This window comes from Crocodylus siamensis, chromosome 3, assembly GCF_052110815.1.
Source record: "Crocodylus siamensis isolate JL-2025a chromosome 3, ASM5211081v1, whole genome shotgun sequence".
NCBI lineage: Eukaryota > Metazoa > Chordata > Crocodylia > Crocodylidae > Crocodylus > Crocodylus siamensis.
Window position 1 is genome coordinate 17,632,327 of NC_143397.1, and position 14,805 is coordinate 17,647,131.

Below are 14,805 nucleotides of genomic sequence, written 5' to 3' on the forward strand. Positions count from 1 at the left end.
GAGAATAAGAGGAATCGGAGCAGTGATAGGAATCGGAGGCTGACAGTGAAGGTGGTGTAGCTTTAGTTTTGCCGGATCTCAAACAGGAAAAGCTAGAACTTCAGTACCAGAAAACTTGTTTTGACCAGCTTCGAAACCTATGCACAATCTCAAAACGTTTTTTGGGTTTTTTTAAAGCCTTGAATAGGTTAGTTGATGAAAACACTTTGACTCTGTTTTCACCTAAATGACGTGTAACTGAACTGGAAATTAAAAACAGAAATACAAACTTTTTTTTTTTTTGGCAGAAGTCTAGGAATCCAAGTGCGCCAGTAAGGACTAACACACAGAAAAATCAAGATTTGAGTCTCTTCAGTATGGCAAAGAATATCAGAACGTATTAAAATACATGTATTATAACAGATTTTTGGAAAGACAATTTATAAACTCTGCCTTCACTCCCATGCTGCCATGTGGGCTCCCACATGGCCTGCTCCCCTCTGAGGTCCCCCGCAGCAGCAGGTAGAGCGGTGAGGGGAACACCACCTGGGAGGCAACCTAGGGGCCACAGTCCAAGTCCCTGGGGGCTGCATTTGTGGGCTACTATTTGAACAATCCTCCTTTACAATGTGCTGGACCTCAACATTATCTCTTGTGCTATGGCTGGAGAATGTTAAATAGGGATTGAACAAAATAATCAATAGTCAGGATAAGAGATAAAGAGTATTTGCCATTTGGACAGAAGGAAAATTAGTTTTTGGTTTGTTTAATGGTTCTTGGTTGCCTTGAGGTCAAAAAGGTGACACAGGGATGCTGGTAACACAGGCTGTGATTCAGAAGGGTCGGGAACAGGAGGGTACAGCTGAGCTGTTTGTGTAGCGGTACTGATGGAAAGTGATGGGCATGTAAGCTATGTGGGCAGGGATGCAAGGGAAGGAAGAAGAGCACCTGGAGAGGTATGAGGACAATTTCATGGTTGAAGTAAATGAACAGAAACTGGAAGCAACTCTCACTGAGAGAGATTTGTGACTTCCTCCAACAGTGAATCTTGTTCTCTTTTCATATATGTAGGAGAGGAGATTGTGGTAGGGCAAGCCAAAGGTGGCAATAAACACAACTTGACTGGGTACAAGTAGGAAATTCACCCAGCAAAGAGTTGTAATACCGTAACATTCAGCTGGGCAGTGCTGTATAACCTCACTGTGCTTAAGTATGCTGGTTTCTGAACCATTCTCTGCAATGAATTGTTCAGTTGACAAGATAGTAAGATTATCTACTGTACTCACTTAACATGTGTCTGAATCATGATTTCTGAGTCATATGTTCCTGCCTAAATGCTGTGGCTCTTTCAGGTTAACCAGGAATGGCAGTGTTATTCTGTTTCAATAGCTTAAGTTTCTGACATTTCTTTAGTTCTGAAAATACAACCAGGTGTACCAATTAGAGCAACAAAGAATGCATATTTTAATATGTCTGTGAATCTAAAAATGAAGAAAGTATTTTTTGGCAACTATGAAAAGATACCTTCTCCCTAAGAGAGTTCCTGTTTGGTTGCTTATAAAATGCAAACCTTCCTTGTGCTCGGTGTGCTAAGCATATACAGGCTGTAGAAGTAAACTGCAGTGCAAACCAAATGGGAAATGTACAGTGCAGTATGTCAAATCCAATACACTTGAATGCTTTCAAGATAGTGTTGGATATGAATTGACAGATTAGGGAGTATCTGAATTTTTAAAAAACATGTTGAATTGAATAATTCAGACTCTTATAACAAGGAATATGTTACCAATAGCTACATTCAAGTTAATTTAGAAAACATGCAAATTGAGGTGAGATCCAGAGAGAAATTTGTCAGTCCTCTGTCAGAAAATGTCATTTTGATGAAACTGGGTTTGTTCAGTTTGGGGGTGTTTTTTGTTTGCATGTTGTTTGTATGAAAAAATCTTTTTTTTCCCCTTAATTACTACAAAATAGTGTCCCCAAATCATTTTTTTCCATTCAGCAAGCCACTCAAAATTTCATTTGTGGACAGATTTTGATCCAAAATGATGGAGTTTTATTTTTATATACATGACATTGGAATCAGTTCACGAAAACTTGAAAGATGATGCAGAAAAGGCTGAAGTACTTGATGCCTTTTTTTTTACCTGAGTCTTCACAGGCAAGATCAGCTCCCAGACTACTGCATCTGGCAGCACAGTTTGGGGAGGAGGTGAGCAGCCAACAGTGGTGAGAGAACAGGTTAGGGACTATGTAGAAAAGCTAGATGTGTACAAGTCTATGGGGCTGAACACGATGCATCAGAGTGCTGAGGGAGTTGACTGATGTGATTGCAAAGCCACTGACTATTATCTTTGAAAACTCGTGGAGAGTTTTCAATTGGGAGAGGTCCCAGATGATTAGAAAAGGGCAAGACTGGTCAGCTTCACCTTTATCTCTCGAAGGATCATGGAGTATTTCCTCAAGGAATCCATTTCTAAGCACTTGAAGGAGGATGAGAAGGAGGTGATTAGGAGGAGTCAGCATGGTTCAGCAAGGGCAAGTCATGCCCAACCAACCTGATTGCCTTTTATGATGAGATGACTGGCTTTGTGGATGCAGGGAGATCAGCAGACATGATGTATCTTCACTTTAGCAAGGCTTTTGATATGGTCTCTCACAGCTTTCTTGCAATCAAGCTAAGGAAGTATGGACTGGATGAATGGACTGTAAGGTGGCTGGAGAACTGGCTGGATCATCGGGCTCAAAGGCTAGTGAACAATGACTTGCTGCCTAGTTCATAGTTTGTATCAAGTGGAGTTTCCCAGGGGTCAGTCCTGGGGCTGGTTTTGTTCAATATCTTCACCAACAATCTGGAAGATAGAGTAGAGTATACCCTCAGCAGGTTTGCAGATGACACCAAGTTGGGGGTAATGGACATGCTGGAGGGTGTTGCTGGGATTCAGAAAGACCTAGACAAATTGGAGGATTGGACCAAAAGAAATCTCATGAGGTTCAATAAGGGCAAGTGCAAAGTCCTGCACTTAGGATGGAACAATCCCACGCGCCACTACAGGCTGGAGACCAACTGGCTAAGCAGCAGCTCTGTAGAAAAAGACTTGGGGGTTACAGTGAACGATAAGCTAAATATGAGCCAACAGTGTGCCCTTGTTGCCAAGAAGGCTAATGGCATACTGGGCTGTATTAGTAGAAATGTTCCAGCAGATAGAGGGAAGTGACTTTTTTCTCTCTATTTGGCACTGATGGGACCATATTTGGAGTACTGTGTCCAGTTTTGGGCTCCCTACTATAGAAAAGATGTGGACAAATTGAAGAGAGTCTAGTAGAGATCAGTGAAAATGGTTAGGGGCCTGACTTATGAGGAGACTCAGAGGGAACTGGACTGACTTAGTCTGGAGAAGAGAAGACTGAGATGGGATTTAATAGTTGCCTTCAACTACCTGAAGGGTTCGTATAAAGAGGGGGGATCTTGATTGTTCCTAATGATGGCAGATGACAAAACAAAGAGCAGTGATCTCAAGTTGCAGCAAGGGAAGTTTTATGTACCAGGAAAAACGTTCTCATGAGGAGGGTAGTAAAGCACTGGAACAGGTTACCCAGAGAGGTGGTGCAATCTCCATCCTTGGAGCTTTTTAAGACCTAGCTAAACAAAGCCTTGGCTGGAACAATCTGCTTGGGGATTTTCCTGTTTTAAGCAGAGGGTTGGACTAGATGATCATCTGAGGTCCCTACCAACCCTCATTTTCTATGATTTTATATTTTAAAAATAGAGTATAATGATATTTCAATTGGTAAAGGACAGCTACTACTAATTTCTAGTTCAAGGCATCTATTGCAGTGAAAAAACTTTGGTACTGTTTTGAAATGAAATTCAGAATCTTTATAAAACAGGTCTTGTAATTTCCATCTTTTGAGGCTCTCAGTGTTAACATTCCCATCAAATGTAAATTGGTTTTCAACCAGTCATATGCTGAAGATTTGCCACCGGATCCTCAATGGCAGATTGATCGTTCCTGGAACTGGATCAGGCCAGTCTGAGACTTGCTGAAAACTCGATTAACTCTGTTCAGAAGTGGTGTGAAAATTCTTCATCATTGGGCCTATTTCAAGATGTGTTTACTATAAGAACTAATTCTTATTTTTGTGATGGGGATAAATGGAGTCCCAGAGGTTCAGTTAAAACTTGAAAATTGTAACATTGTAATGCAGTGAATAAATGAAAGTGGGCACACCTACATGTGCTCTTTAATGCGCAGTAGCATATTTTACTGTGCATTAAAGTGTTGCATAAAAAAAGTTAAGATACGCTAATGGTAAAATAGGTTACTGTGCATTACACATCACTGAAAAAGGCGTATGGTTTCATTACTGTACATTAGGGCAGCTTACTGCACTTTTATTACTTCACATTGGAGGTACTAAATTTTATGCGCTTTAGGAAAAGCACATTAATGCACATGTTAGACGCTCCCAGTATCTCTTTCTTCTTTAAAGAATTACTTGATGCCAATAACGGCAATACCTTTGCTGAGCTCATGCTGGAGGTATTAAGCTTATGTGTTAATTCATTTTCTATTCTCTTTTTCACTGCCTAGAGATCCAATAAATATTGAGCAAACTCATTATGCATTCCTTTATAGGTCCACCTTTGTACATTTAACTCTACCCTCAAACCTTTCTACACCTGGTTGAGAGAAGTCAAATGTCCAAGGTATATGAGGTAGGACCACCAGTTGGTTTCAGCATCTGATTATTAGTATGCAATATTAATCTAAGTAACCTGAGACGGCAAGCTAACAAAATGGTCACTTCTCAAGACAGCTTTTTTTATCTGCTACATATAACTAGAGAGAGAACTGTGTAGAGAAGTGTTATAGACAAAGAAATTCTGGTCCTAGATTTGATGTACAGGAGAGAGACAGGAAGGAAGTAACCATATTGCTATGGGGAACCTGTGGTCAGCTTGTTATACTCTGCAAGGTTGAAGAGTATTAAAAGAATTTCTGTAAGGCTACACCTCAGGTGCTTTGGACTCCCTCTGGAGTAGAAAGGTATTAACACTGCCACAGAAGCTTCTGTTGTTAAACTTTTGATCATTTCTAAGTCAAAAGATGTACCTAAAGCTGCGTAGCCTCCCTGAACTGCCTTGTATCTGTGAAAGCTCACGTATGCTGGTTGAACTGTATTGAATTTGGCCCTTTTGCTGCTTTAAATAGAACAAATTGTGACTGGCCTACATTTGGATCAGTTTCCATTTGCTGGTCGAAAGCAAGCTGGTACTTCATTTTAATGCCCATGCAGCAAAACAATGTTTTGACTGAAACTTTATCATTATATTGGGATAAATAGGACTATTTGAGATCAGAATTTGACCCAGGGATTTGAGCTCTGGTATCATGGCAATAGGCATGATAGAGAAACCTAAATAGAATGGAAGCCCATCCATATTGGGATTAACTAAACTCCAAAGGAAGCAAAGACTTTCATGGGTACATCTACGTGTGAAAATAATTTGACACAATAAACTCTGGAGCAGTTCATGCTGGAATAAACTGCTCCCAGGCACAGTGCCGGGGATAGCAGCAATTTGAGCTGAGGTGGAGCAGGCCCCCAGCTGGCTGGGCTGACTGGGAGCAATTTGCAGCATTTACAGGTGCATTGCAGCACAGTTAAGTACCTCACCATAAGATAGCACTGTTCCTGACAGTACTATCCTATGACGGAATTAATTCATTTACTGCACTCAAATACCAGCACATGTGTAGATGGTAGCACTTTACTGTGGAGCTAATAAGTCTACTCCACAGTAAAGCACATGTGTAGATGCACCTTGTATGTACCTAATCCTAATTTCCACGATCTCAGGGCCTTTAAAATGTGGATAACTATTGTTATTAGTTTATAACTCTGTTCTTTTCAACATTTTCAGGCTCTTATTCCAAGTTAAAAAAAATGTATGGTCCCTCATCTTTATAATAAATACAAAAATAAGCAGGCATGTCTACATGAGACACTGCTCAGTAACCTAATAACACTGCACAGTAGCGTGCTGGTCAAAACCTGTGCTAATACAGGACTGCACAGTGTTATTAGGCTACTGCGCAGTAAGCATCACAAAAAAACTGTGTGCCAGCACTACTGCACAGTAACTATAGTTAACGTGCATTTAGTTAGTACTTCATTAAGCAACTACTAAATTAAATGTGCAGTAACTAATGTGCATTAATGAATGTGTAGAATGAAAATCCATACTGCATATGTATTCCAAGAGGCTGATTGCATAATTGTCTTCAAGAGTAAGGGGTTATATGGAGAATGGGTAAAAAATTCTTTAATTTAAATGTAATACAATCTTCTGGGTCTTCTGGGAGTCATGACCTACTAGTTGAGAGACTGGTGTAGATGATAGCTTTCTTGTGGCTCTGTTGCTCTGAGTGCCCAAGATCACAGAACGGGTAATCAGCAGAACTACACAAGTTATCTTTATTCACTGAATCCCTGTTTATCTCCTATGTTGTCTTGAATCTGAGGACTTTTTGTTTAAGTTTGTCTGACTTGGAATAATATCCATGTCAACCATTTCTCTGAAAAACTCATAGCAACTAGTACAACTTGTCTAACGATCAGTCATGTTTCAGGTATCTTCCTGTGTTGGAAGTAGAGCTTAATGGTGATTTTTGTTGCCATAATAAACTGCCCGCTGAAAGTAACAAGTGTCCTGACCACCCAGCTAGCAGTCTTTTCTTTTTTTGCCATGAGAGTGCCTTCAAAATGCCACATGCATCTTGCATTGTGGAATGGAAAGCTTCTAAAACCTTGGTTTTTCCCATCCTAGAGTTTTGTCTCCTGAGATAATTAAGTCTCCTAGCAGGGTGTATGCATCCTGCAGACTTCTGATCTGGGGCACTGATGCTCCAAAATAAGAATTCTAGCTAGTGCTCATTTGTTTAAGTCAACGAAACGGTCTTTAAGTTCATGACAAATGGCAGTAGTTCTCTGAACATTTTTTTTCTAGTGCTGCCACTAACCAGTAGCTGTTTGTGGTTGTTCGTCAGTAAAAAAAAAGATAGTACATGACCTTTGTGTGCTCCTGCTTTGCTCAGACAGGATCTAAAATAGTTAGGTGCTGCCAGGGAATCAGGAGGGCTCGTCATGATTTTGAGACTGTCTTCAGCATAAAGGGTAGAGTCTGTAAATGAATGAGTAAAAGTGGCAGAGTTATAATGAACTCCAAGCTCTGGTTAGCTAAGTCTGGCATCTCGGGCTGTTACTAGGGAGGCAAAAGTTTCTTTTGTTCTTGTGTGATGTATGATCCACCTTTTCATCTTTTTTTTTTCCTTTACCAGGGTTATCAAACTCATCAGATGAGCGGCATGGGGCTGGTTTATGGGTTGGATTGGGTCCATGGACCCCTGCTCCAATCTCCCTGCCACCTCATGCCAGATCCCATGGATGTGGTACCCACTCTGGGATCTATGCTACATACAACCGTACCTACCCCAGCTGGTCTGGGATCTGTGCTGCACATGACGCCCACTCCAGCCTGTCTGCAACACTGCGTCTCACCCAAGAGCAGTTCAAAGGTTCTGGATTGGTTGGACCAGGCACCACATGCAGCATGCATCCTGGACCAGTGGAGGAGTGGGGCCTCCCAGGTGGTCTTCAGGTATTTGAAAACTTTTCAAATCCCACCGCCTGCTCATTTTTCTCTTCTCCAAACTAAATAACACTATTTCTTTCAACCTTTCCTCATAAGTTTTGCTTCTCAGGCCCATGATCACTGTCACTCTGCTGGACCCCTTCCAAATTGTCCACGTCCTTGATGTGTGGGGCCCAAAACTGCATGTCGTACTCTCAGCGAAGCTTCCCCAGAGCTGAATAGAGTGGAAGAATTACTCTGACTTCCCTTGATTTTCAAGTGATGCTCCTATTAATATAACCCAGCTACAAGCTTGGGTGTAACTGGCAAGGGACATAAAAGACACTAAAAGGGGACTCTTATGTCAGTATGTCAGAAGTAGGAGGAAGAGAGAAACTGCAGATTCCTTACAGAATGTGTAATCCTTTCCAGGGGTGCTAAGGAATGCTGGTGCTAATAGGTGAACATGAAAAACATGGAACAAGATAAACCCAGAGACATCATAAAGGAAGTTTATCGTGTTAAAAACACTCTGACCTATTGCGGTCTTTTTGCATTCTTTGCAGCAAAAGAATTGCTCTGTTATTTTTCTGTAGCCAAACAATGAGAGAGTGCTAAGAGCTGGCATTTTCCAAGGGATCCCTTGAACCTAAAAAGGTTGAGAACTACTGCTTTCGTGGCTTTTTAGTAATGCTTCCTAGCATGTTCTCCTGGTTGGAGAATAGCACTTCTGTTGGAGGGTGGAGGTATCTTTTTGCAATTAATGATTTACTGTGGTTGGATGAGAGAAGATTGAGTAAAGCAAAAGGCTTAGGAACTTCCTTCATCTCTAGCTGAAGCTGTTTTTCAGGGAACCCCAAGTACAAAGAGGCCTTGTAAAGTAACAGAAGAAAGCAGCTGTCTGGAGTCGAGAAGTCTAAGAAGTGCAACCACTTCCTGTAATGGTCCAGGAAATAAAGTAAGGAAAGGATGTTTGTGGGCCAACTGCATGGTTGGAATAGGCTTAGGCAAGATTTCTAATGCATTGCATTCTTCTTTGGGTCCAAGGAAAAAGCAGGCATAACAAGGACTGTTTGTAGTCCACAAACTCCTTTGCCTCTCACGTTTTTAATTTTAATTTTTTTTTCCTAACCTTCTCTTCTCTTTGTGCAGGTCCATAAAGATCAGCACTATGACTGATGGGGACTATGACTATCTGATCAAACTCCTGGCCCTTGGAGACTCTGGGGTTGGGAAGACAACATTTCTGTATAGATACACAGACAACAAGTTTAACCCCAAATTCATCACAACAGTAGGAATTGACTTTCGGGAAAAGCGTGTGGTAAGTTTTTATATGGTAGATATGGAGATTCCATGCTTCTGAGAGCATATTTTATGTGAGACTCATGGGCACACCTGCACCCCCACTCCCCCTTTGATTTCTGCTCCATCTGAACTTCACAACCAACTGCCGGGGTGGAGGGGCAGAGGCCTTTCTGTTCAGGCAGCACGGGAGTCAGTTGACTTTACGGCTCATGATCATCTCCTTGATTTCTGCTGATCTCTCTGCTCCACACATGTTAATGAACCTCTATCCTTCTGAAGGGTCTTGATGTTCCACAAATCAAGCTATGCTTTCTCTTGTGATTTGTGCTGTCTGCTAGCCATTCCTGGTAATGTCTCCCAAATATTTCACAGCTCTGCAGACTGTTTTAACTCTTACCCAGTCTAATAGTTATATTTGTTCTTGCTTTGATCTTAAACTGAATAATATAGTGCTAGGCCCTCAGCATTTTAGTAAAAATTCTAGTTGAACTGGAGAAAAATGTGGTGTGTTGTATGTGGTGAAGCACCACACCATCTGCGCCACCCTTTTGAAAATCCTAGGTCCGCCCATTGTAAGACTGGACTGTTCCTTGTACTTCTGATAACTAATTTTAGGTAACCCTGGGCTATTCCTCTTCTAGCTGCTTTTAGAATATTGTTTTTTTCCCCCTACATTTTAGTTTCTTAGGTCAAGTCAAAATTAGGAGGAGGCAAGGGGAAGGAAGCTAGTACTTTCATAAAGTTGCCTGGCAGCCTACATTAGGGTCTTGTGCTAGATGATGCAATAACATATGACAAGGCATAGTCATTGCCTTTGTAGCTTACAAACTAATTAGACAGGATAAGAGAAGTTTGGGAGGCAAAATAGGTTTAAAGATGACAACTTGTCCAACGTGACAGAACTGTGGCAAACTGGGAACATTACAAATGTCCTCAGATTTCAAGCTTGTGCTCATCCATTAGACTACCCTGCTACTTGACAGTCTGTATTTCCTGTTGGTCACAATTCAGTAGTGAAGACATTAATGAAACTCTCTCTTCCAAGCTAGGTTGGTGTGTGTTTGTTAAAGCAGTGTATGCAAGTTTCATCTTTTACATAATATTATTAAGGGTTAAATGCAGTTTTCAATGCCTGTAGCTTTCTTGAAGAAAAATTTAAATACAGGATTCAGAATCAGGAAATCTGGCCTCTACTTGCACTCCTAACATTGGTTGCCCATTAAAACTGGGCAAATTCTTCAATTTCCAATGGTAGGGAAGTAGGGGGAGAAGGTAAATGCAAATAGAAGCTCTTGAATTTCATGATATATGTTGAGTACTTTAAGAGATAGGAAGCATCCACTATAACAGGGAGAATGAAAGAGTTAGCAGAAATGCTACACCTTTCTTTAAAGGATGATGAATAAACTAAAAGTACTGCTCTCCCAATTTTGTAGAGAAATCCTTTTGTAAAGGATTGTAAAGTTATGCTGAGATTTTAAAATAAAGACTCAAAGTTACAAATGCTCTGCAATCCTCCTTTTTACCAAGATCAGGAATTAGCTAAAAATAAGATTAATTTTAAAACTGGAAATTCAGTGAATTCTGGAAGAATGAAGTAATTTTCCCAGCACGTCACAAAAGTTGTTTTGGGCTGACATCAAATGAAACTCGTAATTGAAGGGAAGTTTACTGCTGGTCAACCAAAACATCTTGTTTGTGCCAAAATTAAAAAAAAATCATTTTTAGGATTTTAACTTTAACAGATTCTAAGTCAAATAACTCTCAAAACAGGTCAAAATTAAGTGTCTTGACCTTTCACGAACCTTTTCATTTCTGCCAGTTTTTGCCTGAAATCATGAGTAGTACCAGATGACTCCCAACTGAAAACTGAATAAAACTAGTTCTCAAAAAATTTTGCCCAGTTCTAATTTAAAATTGTATTCTGATAAATAAATATAGCAGCATACTCTTAAAGGGACCAGTATTGAGACTATAAAGCATAAGCTAATAATAAAGAAGGATACTGTAAAGAGGTACTTGGCTATCAGGAGGCTGAAACCCAGTAGCAGTGGCTCAGGAGATAATAGTCTTCCTGAGTGGGAGATTAGGAGCCAATGAGAGCTGATAATAGCTAATGAGGAGACAGCCATGACAAAAATTTAAAATCTCCAGCAAGGGGTACAGATGGGAGAGCACAGACAGTAGCGCTGGAGAGAAGCACAGGGGCAGTAGGTTCCTCCTCCTGGTGCAAGAAGGCAGTGGGTTCTAGGTGGGTGGATGGGTTACTTGTTTCCCCGGGTTTGGGTTGACTTGTTTGTTGGACTGTGAAACCTCTTCATGAGGAATAAAACCTACAGGCGTACCTCGGAGATATTGCAGGTTCGGTTCCAGACCACCACAATAAAGTGAATATCGCAATAAAGCAAGTCGCATGAATTTTTTGATTTCCCAGTGCATATAAAAGTTATGTTTACACTATACTGTAGTCTATTAAGTGTGCAATAGCATTATGTCTAAAAAAACAATGTACATACCTTAATTAAAAAATACTTTATTGCTAAAAAAATGCAGTTGGAAAAATGGCGCCGATAGACTTGCTCGACACAGGGTTGCCACAAACCTTCAATTTGTAAAAAACGCAATATCTGCGAAGCACAATAAAGCGAAGCGCAATAAAATGAGGTATGCCTGTATTTTGAAAGCCTGAACTGAGAACAGACTGTCCTAGTTCAGGAAGCTGGGTGAGTGACCCTCTTAGAGCTGCCCTGTTCATGTTCTCCATTGTTCATTACATTGAGATTCATTTCCATTCCTGTTTAGCTCACTAAATAGGAATGGAAGTGAATCTTGATGTAATGAACAATTTACAGATCTGCATCACTAGATCTGTAAATTTAGTGTTTAGTTTTTGTGTCTCATCAATAAACCTGCAAGATTAACACACCAAGCTAAGATCTCTGGCATAAGGAGGTACCATTTTATACACTTTTTCTGGAGTACACTCACTCTCCTAAAGCACTTCTAACATGAACATTAGACACCTTCCAGCAACCCAGCCCCACTGTTAGAATCTGCGAAGAGATTTCTGACAACTTTTTCTGGCTCTAAGGCTTTGTACAGACACTACATCTAGAAGCTTGGGGGGTTAGAATGAGTTAAAAATGCTTCCTCCTCCCTGCCAATACAACTCAGTAAATAGATAGGTTTGTCTGTCTAATTAGAAGAGGAGGGGCCAGGGGGCTAAAAAAAGCCTGGTGCCAGGGCAGGAGGAAAAGTGCAGCTCTAGGATTGGTGCCAGTGGCTGGGCTTTCCCAGGCCCAGGGGTGCAGTCGGAACATCTACAGAAGTTCAATTAGATCAGTCTGACTGTACCCAATCTAACTTGGTGCAACTCTAAGGTACAGCTAAATTAAATCAGGTTGGCCATTTTTTGATGACTCTAACCTTCCTGGAGCTTCTGTGCTATTTGCACTTAGATCAATGTAAATAGTAGGGCTATATTTGAATCAGATTCAGCCCAAGTTGGGGACAGTGATTCAATTCGTTGATTCGGATCACTGTCCCTGATTCAATTCGGCCCAATCCAAAAACTCAGTGCTGATTCAGAGGATCATTGATTCAGCCAGAGGATCATTGATTCAGCCATAGACACAGCTTTACATGTTTTTTCTACATACCTCAAGGTACCAGCGTGGCTCACGAATGCTGCAATGCTGGGGTGAATGGAGCATCCCACATGCTCGGCAGCGAACCCAGAAGTGGACCGGAAGTGTTTCTACAGTGTATTTAGTGGCATGCTAAGTTGAACTTCCCACGGTAACAGAGGTTCCAACAGCCATATCCTGCCTGGCAGTACTTTGGCCAGCCTGCTGTTACAATCCACAGAACTTATTGTGGTTCCTGCATCATATCACTTCGAGTATCTGCCATTGAGGGCAGAAAAGCAACAACAGTCAAAGAGTAAAAACCTTGAAAGTTACAATTGTGAATATGTGTGTTCATCCTCTCAAAGGAAATTGCCAGACATCACTGTCGCTAAAAAAAATACAATCTGCCTTGCTCTAACTAGGTTGTGTTGCCACCTTGCTACCTCTAACAGCACAACTTTAATGTCTTTTATAAGACATTATAAAATGTGAGTGTGCTGAACTCCATCCACGAGTGCTGAAGGAGCTGGCAGAGGTCATCGTGGAACCCCTGGCAAAGCTCTTTCAGAATTTGTGGTGCACTGGAGAGATCCCTGAGGAGTGGAAGAGGGACAACATTGTGCCCATCTCCAAGAAGAGGAAGAGGGTGGATCTGGGCAACTATAGGCCAGTCAGCCTACCCTCTATCCCAGGGAAAATCCTGGAAAAGCTCATTAAAGAATGTGATACACTCACGGAAGGTAAGATTCTGAATGACAGCCAGCATGGCTTTGTCTTGGGTAGGTCTTGTCTTACCAATCTCATCTCCTTCTGCTACCAGGTCTGTCACCACATGGAAATGGGAGACAAGGTAGATGCTACATACCTAGACTTCCAAAAGGCTTTTGATCTAGTATCCCATGATTTCATTGTGGGAAAACTGGAAGTTTGTGGGCTCAGCTGCTTGATGGTTCAGTGTGGAAGAAACTGGTTACAGGGTAGGACCCAGAGAAATCTCATGAATGGATCCGTGTCATCCTGGCGCAAAGTGGTCAGTGGAGCCCCTCAGGGGTCCGTGCTTGGACTGGTGCTTTTCAATATCTTTATCAATGATTTGGATAGGGGAGTGAAAAGTTTGCTGGCCAAGTTAATGGATGACACCAAGTTATGGGGCAGTGTGGCCATGCCAGAAGAGAGATTGCAGATACAGGTGGACCTGGACAAGCTAGGGAGTTGGGCAGATGAGAACTAGATGAAGTTTAACATTTCCAAGTGTAAGGTGCTCCATCTGGGGGCAAATAACCCTCAACATACGTACAGACTTGGAGGTGACAGCTTGACTTTCACTGTGGCTAAACAGGAACTAGGGGTAATGATTGACGATTGCATGGACATGAGCTGTCAGTGCAATGCAGTGGCCAGCAGGGCAAACAACACGCTGGCATTCATCAACTGATGCATCTTATGTAAAACTAAGGAAATGATACTCGGGCTGTACTAAGCACTGGTGAAATTGCAGGTGGAGTACTACATCCAGTTCTGGGTGCCGCACTTCAATAAGGTTGTGGAAAAACTTGAGAGGGTCCAGAGAAGAGCCACCTATATGATGAGGGACTTGCAAGGCAAGCTATACAAAGACAGGCTGAGGGACCTGGGCCTCTTTAGCTTAAAGAAGAGAAGGTTGAGAGGAGACTTGATAGAAACTTACCTCTATATCAGAGGAGTGCATCAGGAGCTTAATGAACGGATGTTCACCAGGGCACCCCTGGAGAAGAAGAGGACCAATGGATATAAACTCCTGGAAGACCACTTCATACTTAATACCAGGAAAAACTCCTTTGCAGTCAGGGTGTCCAGACTGTGGAATGAACTCCCTCCACAGGTTTTCAACTACCCTGGAGGTTTTCAAGAGGAGACTGGACAATCACCTCCCTGGAGTCACTTGACTCCAGTTGTTTTCCTACCTAGAGCAGAGGGGGCTGGACCTGATGATCTGCGAGGTCCCTTCGAGACCCTCACAATTCATGAATCTGTGAATAATAGCTTATTGAAAAGAGATGTTGTTACAGTTAAGGAGTGAGCTTCAAGAAAAGGTCACAGTACCTTCTTCATGCACAACTTTTTTGCAATTCCATTAATAAGAAAGACATTAAATGCTTAATATATTCATTAGGGAAATACCCATTTCTTGATCAATCTTGTCAGCCACTCTAAACCATTTATAAGAATAGCAATTAAATTAAATCTAGAAGTCTATTCAGTGTACGTGTA

General features: G+C 41.4%; 1 protein-coding gene across 2 annotated transcripts in view; it reads left to right on the forward strand.

The window, feature by feature from the left end:
- RAB27B (RAB27B, member RAS oncogene family) overlaps window positions 1-14,805 on the forward strand; it is a 73,435-nt gene that overhangs the window by 35,884 nt on the left and 22,746 nt on the right. For both annotated transcript variants that reach the window (XM_090037815.1, XM_090037814.1), the window contains exon 2: window positions 8,771-8,942. In XM_090037815.1, coding sequence (XP_089893941.1) covers window positions 8,790-8,942 — 153 coding nt within the window. In that variant the 5' untranslated portion in view covers window positions 8,771-8,789. The remainder of the gene's footprint in view (window positions 1-8,770; window positions 8,943-14,805) is intronic.